The 17,576-nt window shown below is 37.2% G+C and overlaps 1 protein-coding gene across 1 annotated transcript in view; it reads right to left on the bottom strand.

The window, feature by feature from the left end:
• tusc3 (tumor suppressor candidate 3) overlaps positions 1–17,576 on the bottom strand; it is a 90,157-nt gene that overhangs the window by 34,050 nt on the left and 38,531 nt on the right. The window contains exons 3-6 of the mRNA XM_067582445.1: positions 13,911–14,028; positions 10,087–10,227; positions 3,615–3,755; positions 3,161–3,250 (exon numbers count right to left, since the gene is read on the bottom strand). Of these exons, the coding sequence (XP_067438546.1) occupies positions 3,161–3,250; positions 3,615–3,755; positions 10,087–10,227; positions 13,911–14,028 (490 nt within the window). The remainder of the gene's footprint in view (positions 1–3,160; positions 3,251–3,614; positions 3,756–10,086; positions 10,228–13,910; positions 14,029–17,576) is intronic.

The following is a 17,576-nucleotide window of genomic DNA, read 5'->3' as shown; positions in this document are numbered from 1 at the left end:
TAGGGCTGACTTAAACCAGCATATGGGAGGTTACTGCGCATCATACCAACAATCTGACATAAGTAGTAATACATCTCTCTTGGTTTACTAAATCTACAAAAAGGTTAAGTATTTTTTATATGTTTGCCAATATTAGTCATCAAATTACACAGTCACTGATGTTTAGGCTGTTAGCTTTGCTGTTTCTTCTTTAAAGAGAAAAAGCTAAAGTAGCTATCTAGCAAGAACAGGCTACAGTGATGTAATGATGTCTATTACTATAATGAGCCTGGATCCATGTTCTATTATCATACCTTCTCATCAGGTGAGAACAAGTCTTGACACATAACCCCCACTATCAACAAGTGTACTGATGTTCTGATGATTAGTGACTTGACTGGAAGGTTTTTAAGACTACATTGTCTTCCAAAAGGTGAAACTCTACACTGCTCGTTTTGTTCTTTAATTACAGTATGACATAATATGAGTCAGACAGTAAATGTCATGATAGACTTAGCTTTTGGCCTAAATTTCCATTTCATCTCCCACTTGCCTACACTATCTACACTATCAGGACAAATATACAAATAACAAGAAACAGCATATAAAAGAAGGAGTATGTTTTTTTGTTGTTTTCAGCATTATGCAACAACTTTGTGCACTGGTTGAAGGGATAGCTAAAACCTTAAGAGTTTAAAGTGGTGCAGTTCTATAATATGTTGGCAGCTGGTAGCTTTTGTTAGTCTGACAATCAATAGTCACAGTCAGTATGAATATCATCAGTCGGGGCATTTCTGTAAAGTACTTCTAAGGTGGACAAAGGTACAGTTTGCAGCTAGTTACTTAGATAACTAATCATCTTTAATTAAGAACACAGCATGCAGCTAAAAGCTAAAAGTGTTTTTTTTTCACACAGATAAAAACAGAATTTTCTGAATTAATGTGACAAATTTTGATGACACATTGGACCTCACCTGGATTATTTCAAACTGGATCCACTAGCTGCTCTTTTCAGTTGTTTCAGAGGCTGCTTTGGGGTTTCCTTTATTCCCAAACCATGAATCCCTAACTGCCTGAGTAAACTAGTAGTTTCCCAAATTCAAAAGGGCATACAATGGGCCCTCCGCCAGCTTCAGCCTTGCTGCCCCTAACTGGCATAATTTGTTTTCTGCATGCTCAGTAATAAATCTTTAATGACCTGCTCAACTTTGTATTTCAATCAGGTTGATTCAAGGAGACATATCAAACTAAACAGAGAATAGAGAGAAAAAAGGATAGAGCAAGAGGAGAAGCACACGATGGAATAAATGGCAAATGGAAGATTTGTCATGAATAGAGGAAGGAAAGAAAGGTGAGACACAAAATAATAAAATAAAGGATACAATTTGAAATCTGGTGAAAGTACAAAAAAGGTAATTGCGCCAAATGTCCAAAAAATCATAAGATAAGACAACAAATAAAATATATCCCAACAACTGACTGATAAAAATGTCTAATAAAACCAGAATGAACTGAGATTTCACTATATCAAATTGGTATTGATAGTTTTGACTTGACAGCTGCACCAGTCTAGAAAAAAATCCTGAGGTTGAGTTGAGATTGAGAAGTGCCAATAACAGAGTGTCACAATAATCGCAAGTTGTGACATCAGTTATCAGGATATTCAGCAGGATACTCTCAGACACAGTATATAATGTCAAAAGTAGAGGAAAGTGGCACACTACTTGAAGAGTGTATTAAGTATTAGTATGTCTAATTGTATAATCATTCACTAAAAAAGTAAAAACCTCTTGGCATCAATTTTTAAAATCAATTAGGACTTAGGAAATCATCTTCTATCAGCAACAATAGTGTCATTGTCACCTGTGGATGCTCATCCTGGCAAGAATAAAAGTGGTTTAGAAGCAAGGAAGGAGGTGGGAAAAAGTGGGGAGTGGGGGAGATAACAGGAAAAGAGAAAGACTGAGAGCTACAGAGGATGAGACTGTGAGCTGTTTGTTGTCAAACAGACCGAAAAATGACAGAGAGCCAACGGAGCCTGACAAATAGAATGCCTTTTACACAGAACAAGAGAAAGGGACAGTATGGGATAGCGGAAGGAAAGGGGCATGAGTGATTTTCTTTTCTCTTTTGACTTTGCGTGTGTTCTCTTGGAGTGCTTGCTACGAATACCCGTACTTTTCATTCTCTGCATGAGCTGAAATGACTTCCTTCAACAACCTCACTGTTCTGTATACTTGTGACTGTGACCCCATGCACCCGCTCACTGCGGAAAGGTTTACATGCACACACGGCACTCAGGAAACACAGCTCTGTTGGTACATGATCATGTTTTAGGTAAATTTTCTTCTTCCTTCCCTCTATTCCTCTCTCTCTCTCTCTTCCATGTCCCTCCCTCTCTCTCTCTCTTCCGATCATCTTCTTTCACTTCTCCCTCATTTTCTCAGTTTTTCTCATATTTTTATTTTAATTTCACACTTGAATGAACAAACTTAAATGATGACCAGCAAAACTATATCTGCAAATGATGTGTGAGCATAACCGAGTGTTTGCACACATACTTGTAATAAGTGGCAATTGTACAGGAAAACTGAGAAACTGCATAAAATAAACGAGGTGAGGTAGATAAATAAAAGCAGAAGAATGAAGCGAGAAAGAAAGACAGAAAGAAAGAAAGAAAGAACAAAAGAAAGAAAGGAAGAAACACTTTTTCTACCCTCTCTCTTACTCTGCTTGGTCCAATATGACTGTGACATGTCTATGGGGTGATACTAACATACAATGACGGCTCCCAGCTGCCCACTAAACACACACACACACACACACACACACACACACACGCTGTCCCAGTGTTGACCTGTTAGCACGTGGTAATGCTCCAGAGTGTACTTTACTGGGGGCCAACAGCTTTACAGATGTTCCTATCATGGATCTAATACATCCTTACTCTCCACACTGTAAAACAGATTCATATTAACCTTCAAATATTATTTTCCTGAAAACACATATACCAATTGTAAAGAAAATAAAGGATGGAAGCAAGAAAAGATGGAAGGGGGCAGCAAGAAAGCCATGTAGCCAGTAAAGTACAAACATGGAAGGATAGAATGAAGAACAGAGAAAACAGTAAGATGAATTTATATACACAGAGGCAGGAGGAAAAAAAATATATGACTCATACCACTTGTCCATTCTGGGGGTTTTTGTGGGCGTAAGGAGGACCTCTGATGTGATTCCACATTTGACCGGATGTCATTGCAAAAACTACACACTGTGACAGAGACACATAGAAGGAGAGAGAAAGAAATGGAGGAGAGAGTCAGACAGAAGAGAATTTGAATGAAATATCATTAGCATGGAAATGCTAGTATTATCAATATGATTTTAACTGAGCCAGTGTGAAATTGATCCAACTCAACAAATCACTATGACACATAAAAATATAAGTTTTGTTAAAATAGGCAGAACATTTTGCTAATAAGGAGATTAGTCCTTCCAGCTTGTTTCCAGTGCAGTCTCATTTAACTTATGTCCCTGGCTTATGAGGGTGGATATTTCTGGCATAGTGTATATTTAACTTTTCCCCTAGTGTGTGTGTGTGTGTGTGTGTGTGTGTGTGTGTGTGTTTGTCATACCAGTGCAGCCATGGCCCATCCAGTCTTGTTGTATATGAATTCCAGGTTGTTCCTTCTCAGATACAGCAGACCCCCAACCAAAGACACTAACAGAGCCAAAGCAATAGTCCCTGAATAATTAGGAGGGCGGAAGACACGGATCTGGAGGGAAAGAAAGAGAAAGAAAGAAAACTTTTACACTTTTTTCAATTATTGTATATATTCACTTTAGAATTGTATAAATGATAGAAATGGCATTTCTTTATGTGGTCAATGCTGTGAATACACATTCTTTTTTTCCCCTGGTTAAAACCAACAGAATAAGTTTTCTGCTTCCTTTGTATGTCAGGGTTGGAACCTATCCCCAACACAATGATGTTAACAGAAAAAAATATTCTTTAATTGTGTACTACTGTATAGAGCAAGTTTTCAAAACATCACGTTGAATAATCTTGATATGGTCTGAATGTACTGTATGGTTGAATTTTTGTAGAGAAACACCTTTTGATCCAATAGACAGTTAGGAAACAGTACATACAATAACTGGATTGAAGTGTCAGGGATAAACAAAGACAGAAAGACATCTCAACACATACACAAATACACAACAACCCAGAACTAAGGAGCATGTTAATCGATATTGGGCATGAATAAAAACAGAAAGCAAGACAGTGAAAAACAAGTTTAAGTATGAAAAGATATGTTTATGACAAATTTTAGACTTGTGTTACCATTATTGATATCTATAATGGTTAAGCCAAGGGCAACTGGACTTGCTTTAGATTCTTGAAGACATTTCGCTTGTTATCTTCTCATTGCCTCTTATCCAAACTGCTTCTTCAGAACCGAATTTGCCTTTTGGATAAGAAGTACAGCTGCCCTTGAATTAAGTCTTCCCATGACTGAGAATCCTCATAGACCTACTTTAATATTATTTAAAATGTTTAGTTTTGTAATCTTTAATTAACTATTCTTTTCACAGTGCCGGCGTGGCTTAGGGGTTAAGCCACTGACCATGAACTGCAACACCCCTTGTTCAAATCCAGCTATGGATCTTTGCTGCATCTCTCTCTCTGTTTCCTGTCTGTTTTCTCTACTATAAAGGCGTTTGGTTTGATTGGACTCGGCAGTGACTCAGTCTAACTGAATGGTAAAACTCAGTTTGTGAACGGACAGTAAATGGGTAGTGCTCTCAAAAACATACAGGCTGCCGATAAAAACAAAACTGCACTGCACTGAGCTAGGAAACAAGAAGAGGGACAAAGTTAAGAAAACAAAGGCCTCAAATCCACGACAAAGTCAAAGCATAAAAGTGAGGTGTTTTTTTTTTTTATGTGACCAGTTGTTAAGTTGTTAACCACTTACCATAAGTAGGAAGTGAACCTATGAGTTTAAATTTTTATTGGCAACATATGACAGAAGCAAAGTAGAGAGTCAAGTCATTAAGGGTGGTGAGAATGCAGCATTTTAGGTTTAAAACTTCAACACAGAAACAGACATCCATTCACTTGTTGGCACATTTGATAAGAAAGAAATTCTGAACTTTTCCCCTCACTGGAAAAGTTAGAAAGACATTCATCTGCAGGTTTTGTTCATTGAAATTTATGGCTTAGCGGTCTTCTAATGCTATTCACAGCAATGCAGCATTAGAGCTCTTTTCTTTTATGTCAAAATGTGCCGACTGTGAGCTGAAGAGCGAATTCAGCACCATTTTATCTTTGGGTTTTAAATGCAGATGTCACTAAAATAATCCATCCATTTGTTTCCATGCTCTTCTGCAAAAAATAGCTTAAAAAGACAGCTTAAAGAAATTACATCCCATTGGATGGTTTTAAAACAAGTACAATGATGAAAAGGGTTTACTCGGTCATGTCGTTATCCTGAAACTGAATCCTGGAAGTGTTCACTAAGTCCCTTAAGAAAAAGATAATTTAATTAAAAATGTTATAAAAAGCATGATTTGCAGGCCTTTATTTAAATGATTCGTATGATTAAAACACACCTCAAACTGTACCTCTTAGCAAAAGCTCTGCAGCATTTTATTAAATTTACTAAACACAGTCCAGGCCATGACATGAATGTGTGTGTATGTCAGTGGCGGCTGGTGACTCAAAAAATTGGGGAGGACAGGAGGAAAACCAACATGGAATCTTACAACAAACCGCATCAAACTATATCATTGTCCCACCTCATGAAATCCAAGGGGCAATTTTATATGCCAATAAAACAATTTGCTTGAGTGGTGAAAAGGCTGCTTCTTTAAAGACATTTAGCACATAATGTCTCTAAACAAAGAAGTGCTCATTTTAGCCATGGAGTGGTTCAAATGTGTCATTTTAACAACAAAGTGAAATTCAAATTTATAGTACTATTGTGACAACAAATTTATGTTCTCATCAAAAACAGACAACATATCACATGATTTACACATGTTTCCTATGTATTTTCTTAGTATACAGAAATATATAAAGTAGCACAAAGCTTATAATGTGATACAGGAACAGATCAGTGCTGAATACTAGAAAGATTGAACACTAAACACATTCACAGATCTAAAAGTGTAGGTTCACATCAGAAAGTATTAATGCATGTATCAAATACATGACTTACACACTCTTATCTATATGCACCACATACAAAATACAGTCTACAAAGCTGACATGTTTACACTAGAGGTGTTAACATGAACACAAAACTCACGGTTCGGATCGTATCATGGATTTGAGTCACGGATCAGATCATTATTAGGATCAGCGAAAAAAGGGGAGGAGACAAATAAAACTTTGTTTTCCATTTATTCTGTAACACACTTACAGCCAGAAACAGCAAGGGACTTTTGCCCATGGTCTTTAATGAAAACAACATTTAAGATGTCCAATGTTTAAATAAAATAAAATAAAATATATAAAATATTCAATGCTCAGTTATTGCAATGTGAGGCATGAAACCTTCCTCTTTTAAACAGTGAATGAAACAGCCTCTGTCCACATCATCAAAACTTGATGATAACAAACATTCACCGCTAACGTCAGTTAGCAGCTAGATGCTAATAAGCTGCTCAGCTGCAGCTCATTAAACAGCAGGTAAACATAACTCAAATGTCACATTGGAACTGTTAGAGGCTGGTTTGATCGTTGCTCTTCAAAATCTCTGTTAGCGACACGCTGTCTGCCCATGACTTGTACTTAGAGCAGTTTGTTTATTTTGTCTTAAATGAGACATTAAATTTTGCAATTAAACCACAGTTCATATGCCTGCCGAACCGCGGGGGGCGATCCGTACGGATCACAGATCAACTACGATCTGTTACACCACTAGTTAACACTTGTTATTCCAGTTACTTTAAGCTTATTACTCAATATACGGCTCAGTTTAAAAACGAACTAAAGAAACTGTCAGAAGCAAGCAGCCAGACCTCCTGCACTCATTCACTAATCACACAACAACATAAACAGGTGACTGAACAACCACTCAATTAAAAACAATGAATGAGTGAGTCCAGACAGCTCACTGTAACTTCAACAAGCAAACTAATGTTACCCACAACACATTATATGATCTCTGCTGCATTCAGATAAAAAACACAAAAAAGCCACACAGAGACATTTAACCATCAGAGATGAAATTAGCGACCAAAGAGACAGAGAGAGAGAAGCTGTATCTGACTCATGTTATCTGATGTCTTCTTCTTTCTTTCATGGAGATGAAGTATTCATGTCATAATGTCCATTTATAGCTGTTGGTCATCTTGTATGTTAGTTAACAGAACTTTATGGCTGCTGCTTAACCAGTCTGATATCATTAGCAACAATGACAAACAAGCTAACTCTCCTGGTTGTTTCTCAGATTGCTTCTCTCTCCAGCCTCCCCGGCAGCGGCCTGCTGCTGCTGCACTGCACAGTCCAGATAATTTCTCCCGCTAGCTTAACAATGGTCCTTAACAGTCCTTCTTTGGATGTATGAAGAGTCCTTCAGGCTGCTACAACAAGCCAGCTGTTGCATTGGCTAACGCAAGGAGCTATCTGCTGCTGCTACTCTGCCTTACAGTGGAGAGAATTAAAGATGAAATCTGGAAAATATTATTGGACCAACTCCATGTCAATATTGCATTCTGGTGGTTGATTGGTAAGGGAGGACAGCCTCCCTTGGAGCGTCACTTTACGTGTCATGGCCAATCACATATTAGCATGAAAAAAGAAGAAATACATTAAGTCAAATGTAAGAGATCCCGCCCTGCAGAGGACAGCAGGCTCCCGTCCTCCCCTGTCTCCCATTCCACCTCCACCAATTGCACCTCCCCCCCCAACCACTTCACACACTGCCCTTTCTCCTCCCGCCCTGCAGGTGTCGCTGTTGAAGCATTCTAAACAGAATTTCAGTAATGGATTTTTTACAAAGAGGAGAGAAAAAATAATTTATAAATAATACTGAGATTTGTAATGGTTTATTTCAACCAAATATTCTTTTTTATATTTTGATCTCCCTTTTGCCTCTCAAAAAATAGAGGAGGATCAACCTCCTCTGCCTCTATGGACCAGCCTCCATTGGTGTATGTGCGTGTGTGTGTGTGTGTGTGTGTGTTTGTGTGTGTCCATTAGGCTAGACTGACAACATGTTGTATTTGCTATTAACAAATGCAAGGGTAAAATGTTCCAAAACACAGAACACGTGTGTGTCACCAACGCTTATTATATCACCCTTCAAAATGTGTGTGCCATCTGTTGCTGCAAAGTGTTATTGGATTTAAACATTCAGACAGAGTAAAGGGGAAAAGAGATTTAGTCTACAGCTCTGTCACATATGAGTCTGCAGCCTGGCCTATGACCTAATATGTGTATGTAAATTAAGAAAAAAATGTAGAACAAAGACTAGACTTCATCTTATGGGTTACTCACTGTAAATATACAAAGCAAATACAGTTTTTGTGTTTGATTTAAATTTTTATGATGAGGCTTGTTTTAAGATAATCAAAACAGCTCTGTCTAGAATCCATTTAAATGTTCTAATTGTAATTCAATAAATCATTTAATAGTACAGTGAGCAGTAATATGGGTATGACAGCGTATGTAATGTAATGTTGTCACTCCCTACATGTCCTGAACAAATGTGGTTGCCCAGACTACATTAAGTCAATCAGACAATTATTTTTGTGAAGCTTATGTAACAGAACAGAAAAGAAAAGCAGGAAATTCTGGCTGTCTGTTTGCACAACAGTTTAACCTCTTGCACTATCCCCATCTAACCTTATTGTCATTAAACCTAAACATCTAAATAGTCCCTCTATCACACCAATTTATTAATTTCTGTATTTTTTTAATCATATATCTGTCCTTTCTTTTTCCCTCTCTGTTCTGTTCTTTATTCATAAAGTCACATTGAAGTGCCTGACAGCTAGCACTTAGGGTAAGTGCTCCCCCTCGCCTTCTCTGAAAGGCAGCCTTTTGAATCCAGATCCATCAACAGGATGTCAGCAGGATGCTTGGACTATGTCTACTGGTACTTGGCTGACAGGTTGTTCAAGGAAGAGGAAATTGTAGTCCGACGGTCGAAGGTTTGATCTCTCAGGTGCCAACAACTTAAGTGCCTCCAAGCAGGGGCATGTGACGCCCATGTGCATGCATAACACTCTGCTCCTTAGAGCTTGAAAGGCTATGACATGGTCAGCATTGCATCTGCCCTTGAAAAGACTAAGGGACTATAGTACATTTGCACTGGTCCGAAAAAGTGGATGAGTTGGTAAACTTTTCGCATTTTCCCTTTGGTTGTTTTTTTTCCCCCACAGAAAAAAGGAAAGTGAATCTAAATGTATCACTAAAAGCCAGTTGAGGATGTTAACTCTACTCACTGGTTAGATGTATTTGGAGCAGTACCAAGAATGCAAACATAGGAAAGGGATCCTGAAGAGGGTCCTATCTGCCCCAATATTAGGAAGACAAAGCACTTTGTTGCTAGTCTATGGGAAGGACCATGATTCATTCTCCAACTAGCTGCATCCTAGTATGCATAGCACTCTATACAGCTATGGGAGCTGTTTAGCTCAAACTTGCAGAGTACGCCTTGTAGTTGGGTTGGATTGAGGTCAGATCACACTACCCCCCCCACCCACCCCCCACCCCCCATCCCCTCCCCGTCGGTTTATTTAGACTGGTGTGAAAACAGTCAATCAAACTTCGGTGTAGATTTAACCTAACCAAGACCGCCTGAAAGGGAGGGTCTCCAACCACATCTAAGGTGCATCTGGTGTGTGGAACCAGTGTGGAACAACACTTCAGAAAGCACTATTGTGCAACACTACATCACACTAAATTCTTAATTGACAGAATTTTCCTTCTATGTTCAACTGTTCCATAAAGAATCTTTTTCTTTTCAATCTTTTCAATAGCTCAAACCACTACATATATATTTCTATTGGGGACGTATGTACCAAATGGGCTTTTACATTTCTTGCAAATGCGCATGTGTGGGTGTTTGTAAATACATGTGTATACAATACCTGGACATCTGTACGGTCTGCAATCCACTTAGCCAGCTGCTCTGAAGCAAAACCAATCCTTTGCAGATCAAATGTATCAGCCCTCTTTGGCTTTCCTTTGGCCGGGAAATGCATGAAGGTTGGAGCGCTGTTCATATTCAACTGGAAAGAAAGAGAGAAAGTAAATGTGGTTGATGTTAAATTAATGTATAACTTCTCAAACAAATGAAATAACACATTGTTCAAAGATACAAATTTCAACTCTGAGGCCTATTTTCTTTTTTGTTTAATTCATCTGAAAAAGTACACTCACCAAGCACTTTACAAGGAACACCTGTGCAATCTAATGCGATCCAATACATCCGCTCTGCCATAAATTCTACTTTTATGAAAGCAAAACGTCAGAGGGTGAATAGCTAAAGTGTCCTTCAAGTAACAAAACAGAAATATCAATAATTGCTTTGGCTGTCCAACATTCCATCTATCTATGTAGCCATGTGTAATGTCCGTATGTAGGTAGATTGTTTTTAAATCCTTTTTTACATTTCAGTCAACAAATTGATAAACTGGTTCAATCTAAAAAGTAAATCCTGTCTTTTCTCACAAGGAATGTGATCATTCTCTTTGCTTAACACAGTCATTTTTAAATTTTCATAACTTGTTAAAAATTAAGCAGCCAGCTTACATGACAATAAATAAATGTTTCTCACAGTTGTGACATAAACGTTGATACGGTGTATTCCCAGTATTCCCAACACAGACAGCTTTGTGAGCAAGTGATGCCCAAAGTAACACAAACAAATAAATATCAGCCGGCATTTTTGATCAAAATATCCTTACTGACAGCAACAAGAGAGCAAATCTGCACACGCTTACTCTGTCTCTCTTTCAGTGACATTTCTCATGTGCACAGTGCATCTAAAGTGATGCTGTTGGCTGAAATCTGCATTTGAACTTCAATATTCTGCTCATGCTGCCAATGAAGGACTTTTCCAAATGAAAATCCACACCTACCAACACAACCGCTATGGACTGACACTCCTCATATCTATTATCAAGTACGATACACAATAACAAACCTAGAAATACTATCTGAAACCATTAAAGAAAACTTATATTTTATTATGGAGATCTATTCCACTGTTTAAAATATCTTATCTAAATTTGATTAACTGTTGCACTATGCAGCTGTACTTTGTAGGAAAACAGTATTGTGTGGGGACTCTGTATTGGGCAGATACTCAATATGACAGGACTTACCACAGGAGTGGTGACAAAAAGAAAATCCACATAGATCATTAGATATCAGAAACCACATCAGTGTAATGTATTTCTATCATATCAGTGTATAGCAAACATATGCTTCTCTGTGTGTATGTGTGCATGTATAGATCTAATTACAAGACAGGAAGTGGGTGTGTTCTGGCTATTGCAGATAATAACTGGATAGAGAGGACTTCTCTAATAATTGTATTTTGCATAAATTGAATATATTCTACTGTTCAAATGCATTGCTGTGTTTTCTGTCTTTCCTTTCAACACACACACACACACACACACACACACACACACACACACACACACACACACACACACACACACACACACACACACACACACACACACACACACAGAGCTAAATAAAGACAATGGGTAAAACATCTTTCATCTCTCTCTTCCACCCTCTCTCTCCCTCCCTCAATGTTTCACACCTATTTAACTCCAAATCCCAAGACTCCCTACAATTATCCACAACAATAAAGTCAACTGGTTTACTCTCTCCTGTTATCTCTAAGACACCTGGAGAAAAATGGAGAGGAGGGGAAAAAGAAGGAGAGGACAGAAAGAAGTGGAGCAGAGAACTGTTATGCAGCTCATTGTTCTCCATTATATGAGTAGCCTCCTGTTTCAAGGGGTAAAAGGTGAATAATGTATAAGATACATGCCTGCATGCATACGTATGCATACCAATGTAAGAACATGTATACACGCATGTATAAAGGTATAGCCTAAGTGTACACCCATGAGTACAAATACAAAAACATACATGCATACACATGCACAAAAAAAAGAAAACAAGTACAAAAGGATGTGCATGTATGTTACTATCATTTAAACCTCAATAGCCAAGATGTGTATAGAAGCATGGAAAGCAAACAGCCTTTAGGAAAAGTAAAAAAGATGTCACAAGAAAGCAAAAAAGCAAGAAGTAACAATTAAAGCAATAAAGAAATATAGCAAGCAAAATCATAATCATCAATAGTATACTTCTGAAGTAAATATTGAATACTTGGACCATGTTTTAATGTTACCTGCACTGTATACATCAGTCTAAAAACTCAAGATAAAGGAACAAGAAAAATTAGACTATTTCTAAGTGGGCATATCTATTTAAAGTTCTGAGAGTATAAAGGACAGAATAAAAAAGGACAACAGGGAATTAACTTCCATATTTTGTGTCTGTTTCTGTATTCATGTTAAAAGTGCTTGTAGACAGCAGTTGCAGGTTGCAGGTGCTGCCTCAGATGAAGAGTTTTTAATTTATCTGATAACTTATCTGCATTTCTGATATCATAATCATACCAGAGGAACACAAAGGAACAAAATTTTTCACTCGAGTTTTCAACTGGCATAGATGTGCCTTCACCTTCGACCACACGGCCTAGAACATTTTCGTTAAGTATGAACACACCTTAATATTTACGTTAGACATTAGATGGCAAGCTGGAGCTTTGTACAATGTATGAGCAGGGAGTGATCAATTCTGACCTATTCTTTCAATTCTTTATACACAGATTATTAAAACATTTTAAATATTTCTTTTAGACTCTGTCTTGTCAATACCTACGCGAGACAAATACAGGATGTGCTGTGTGTATGTATTTGTGCATGCAGCTGGCATATTGCTTGCATGACTTTTGTCTGTGGTTGTCCTTCGACATATGTAAACACTTATGTGCGTGTGTTCATCTGTCCATGTATTTCTTTGTGTGTATCTATATGTTTGTCTGCCTTTTGTCCGTTTGTCCTTGTATGTCTTTCTGTGGTAGCAGATTGTGTGTATGTTTGTGTGCCTATATGTCCCTCTGTGTGTACTGTGACGTTTTGTAAGATCGTTTGCTGAACCACTGCTGAAGCTCAGAGTGAGTGAGTTTCACTATGCAGTGTCAGGACCTATAAATTTAGCAAAGCAATTTAACATCAGCCTAATCCCATGCCAACACAACAGCAATTATCTTTGGCATTTTTTTTTTTTGCTCTTCTAGCCTTTTAATTTAAACCTTCCCTGTCATAAAAAATAAACCAGCCATAAAATCTAAAAAATTAAAGTTTTCCTTTAGTATATCAAACAGCGATTAATTTTAAACACTTAAACTTGCAACAAAGGGTGTATTACGTGGACTTCATGGCCCAGTGTGAATGTATTTCATCCCTTCAGTGGTGGATCAAGTTACCCAAATTGATTCAGTCGGCTGAATCGATCTCTGTCTTCAAAAAATCTAAAGACATGCATCCTCTGAGACTACCTAATCAACTAACATGTTCTTTCTCTAACCAAAAAAAAAAAAAAAACCTCATTTCCTGTTTACTCATGCCTTGCAGAATGTGTCTGCAACCATGTGGCACTTGTGGCAGAGGGCATTTGAAACCGAGCGTTCAGTGGCTTCCTCTTGATGTACTGTGGCTCGGATAAGACCTCATTTCTTTGTCACTTTGGACATGCGTTTGACAAAGAAATACATATAACTGTAAAACAATGAAACAATGGAGTAAGAAAAAAAAAAGCACGTCAGTTTCAAGTTGTAGTACGTTTTGGATTGATATTACAATAAATAACTAGTTACCTGTTGGAAAACATCAGCTCCTTCATCGTAGTCCACTACTGTGAAGAAGAGCTTGTTTGAAAATGCAGACGAGTAACGCCATGAGTTTGCCAGGACCTGGTACTCCTCATTAGCCTGCCTATGATATGACAAAGAGAAATAGACGAATGAGAAAATCAATTAAAAAAAGTCAAATTATTCATATTACATGTAGGCAAAAAAAGGACTCTTATACACTCAAAACAAAATTAAACACATTTTTATTTGAATCTTAGTTACACACACATGTTGTGTTTAAAGCAAGACAATGACCCTAAACTTGTATTAGTGTTCAGTGTTCTGATGCTAAAATGTAAACTGTGTTTCAGTAAACACTCACATACTTTTCATTGCTTATGTTAGCGAATACTTGTATTCTTTTTCTGAAAACGTTGTTAGATCATTTTTAATCCCTTATCCACAAATTCTGTGAATGTCAAAATTGTATTTGTGTCATTTGCATCATCTAAAGACATGTGATGCAAATATTGCTATCAAAAAGGAAACATTATGGCTGCCAAAATAAAAAATGTTGCATATACAAGATGTCTTGTTGACATCGTTTCCAGTTATTTTCCTCTCCTTCTGAATGTGTTTTTACAAATACTTTTACCTGTCTTTTTTCAGTTTTTCCACTTATTTACCTGCAGAAAGTGTCATTCTGATTCTGACTAGCCATGGGTACTGGCACCGCACAAAGGATGAAATGGAAGCATTTATTCATACAGAGACAAATAGGAGTCTGAAAAAGGAGGACAATAACACCTGAAAAACCACAACTAATGACCTCAAAAACAAAAAGGTAAAGACAGAGATAGGGTAAGAAGAGACGTAAGCAGAGGGACAAAGTGAAAGAGATTGTGCAAGACTCAAAAAAAGATGCTGGGTCAGAAAAATAGGGAGAAAAGGAAGAAGATGATGTGAGTTAGAAAGGTAAACTCAACACTAGGTCCTTAGTAGTGTCTCTTCTCATCTCATATTATGGTTCTCATGACATGTGAAGGTACTACATTCTTCATTTCTCTCTTCCTCCTCTTTTTTTAGAACCTCATTTGTCACTTTATTTCTATTTCCTTTTTAGCCTAATGAATGTGTTATTTAAACCAGACACAGTCAGACCAGAATATCACCTTGTCCTCTCGCATGACAAGATAAACAGTGAAATGACAAGAAGCAGTCTCTTTTCTATCATCTCTGCGTTTTTTTCCTCTGACTTAAGCTATATGGCTTTCTCTTTCTGCTAAACTTCACTTTGACATTGTCTTATGTCAACTGCCTCTTGTGCTGGCTTTAATTAGTGGGAAACTGTCTGTCAGGATGTGTTATGCGCGGTGATGTTGCATTGTTATCTTCGCAGCTAATGTTAGGGATGGTCCCTTTGAAATGTCTACCGTTTAAAAAAGTCAGCAGAGATGAAGTTGAAACTGAGGCCAGCAGACTGTCAGGGATTAAAACGGTGCTCATCTATGTCTGTGAATATCACTTTGCATGAGATCATTTAAGTTAATAATAATAAAACTTTATATATATGTCACATTTCATACAAAAAGATTCAATTCAATGTGCTTGATGTTGAGATCTGACTTTATCTGTGCTGATAATATTTGCTACTTAAAAATAGTCAGAACCTATCATTACCAGAGATACATTCATTAAATAAAGCTCATAATAAATAACAGTATTAACATCACATCACAATCAGTTTACATGTGTTACATATGTGTGCACTGGTGTATGTTACCTATTCATGGCAATGATGTATTTATGTGCATAATATTTACAGGTGTATGTGTCCGTGTTCATACATGCATAATTAATAAAAGTGTGCATGTATGTTTATCTGTATGTATCTGTTCCTCTATGTGTTTGTACATGTGCATGGTCATAGATCAGTGGTTTTGTTTCAGCCAGTGTTTCACCTTTTCATTAAATGTTTTCAGATCAGTTTGTATTTTTATTTCTGTTGGTACAAAGATGTATCCCTTTTACTGAAAAAGATGACCGACCGAAAGTAGTTGAGCGCTGTGCCATCCTGCTGTTGCCATTTGCTGATCCCCTTGTGGTGATTCTATTGGTGTTTATGTTACTTATTTGATAAAAGAAAACTTGTTAAAGCTGTCATAACTAAGCAGCATGTACTTTTTCAGTGGTGCCATTTCATTTGTTTTTGATCCATTATTTTCAGTGCTTATTGGAATAATGATGTAATGGGTTTAACAGTTAAAGTGTAGAGTAAAGTGTAGTGTAGAGTAGAGTAAATTCACTATTGACGTGTCCAGGGGATGCACCCTATTTTTTTCCCTAATAACACTACATTGTGAACCACGAATCTGTGTTGAAATCATAAAGATAAACCACAGAAACCTCGCGGTCAAAATAAAATACTCCACTGGTCATCATTTTCTTACCACCTGTGCATCTATCTTGTGCAGATGAGACTCCTGTTCATAGTCTAAATCATTGTGGCAATGCTACTTTCACTGCAACAAGACCAATCCTCGCCACACAGATTATTATCGACAATCAAAGCCACAAACTTGGTCGTGGTAAATAAACTCACGTGGCTACTGTCAAGAATGATCAACTCTAATCAATGCTGTATTCACTCATGTTGATTATGACTGATGATGCTTTACTGTCCAGGGGACGCGCCTTGTTGAAGCCATACACATATATCTTGTGCATCCATTGGGTAGATGATTTTGGTGCTAATTTGGTGACATTAGTTTGTTTATTTGTAGACTGTGACATGGTGATGATACATTTGTGTACTGTTGTGTACTCTCTTTAATTTGATCATTTGTTTTGGTGCTATTATGTTGCTACTGTGACGACCCTCTCTGAACAGACTCTGAGTCCTGTACCTGCAGGAGCCTGGTGGGCGGAGTTGGGTCGTCAGGAGGATTCAGCTTCCATATAAACTGGAGGCAGTCAGTCATTTGCCCTCTCTCCCCTCTGGCTTCCACTATGTTGATTTTGGTTGTGTTAAGTTTCATTTATCTTTAAGTTATGTACAATACATTTATTTTTAGTTATAACTCATGTGTGGTCTCCCCTCCTTTGTCCACTATTCATTTTATTTGAATTTTGTGGACTGGTATGTCATGATGATGTGACATTTGTATAATGTTTTGTAAATAAAGTTTTCAGATTTGTTTAATTTCCAGATACACTTTCAACATACATTAATATAACAAAAATTATAATAACATCAAATACAAGTTTAACACCATAATTTTATTGTGGACCCACCCAAATGACCACATTGAAACATGGTACATTGAAAACCTATCAACATCACTGTGAGAGTCCATGTTATTTATTTATTTATTGTTGGTTTGTTTGTTTAGCTTCTTGACTTTATACTGATGTGGGGTTGGTGGAGTTTTTCTTTTTAAGATTAATTAAGAAATTCCATCAAATCATCATTCCAAAAAACAATAAATACATTTTAAAAAATTGCAGTGAGAAAGTTGCTTGTGTGTTTGTCATTTAGCATAATACACTTTAATAATACATACCTCAGTGAGCAGTGAAGTAACTCATGTTATCTGAACATTATCTGATTATTAAAAAGGACAAAAAAAAGTGTAACATTTAATTATTAATTTTCAAACCTAAGTTATACATGAAGATTCTTGCTGCAGG

This window comes from Thunnus thynnus, chromosome 3 (assembly GCF_963924715.1).
Source record: "Thunnus thynnus chromosome 3, fThuThy2.1, whole genome shotgun sequence".
NCBI lineage: Eukaryota > Metazoa > Chordata > Actinopteri > Scombriformes > Scombridae > Thunnus > Thunnus thynnus.
Note: the sequence above shows the minus strand (reverse complement) of the source record. Positions and strands in the feature narration are given on the sequence as shown.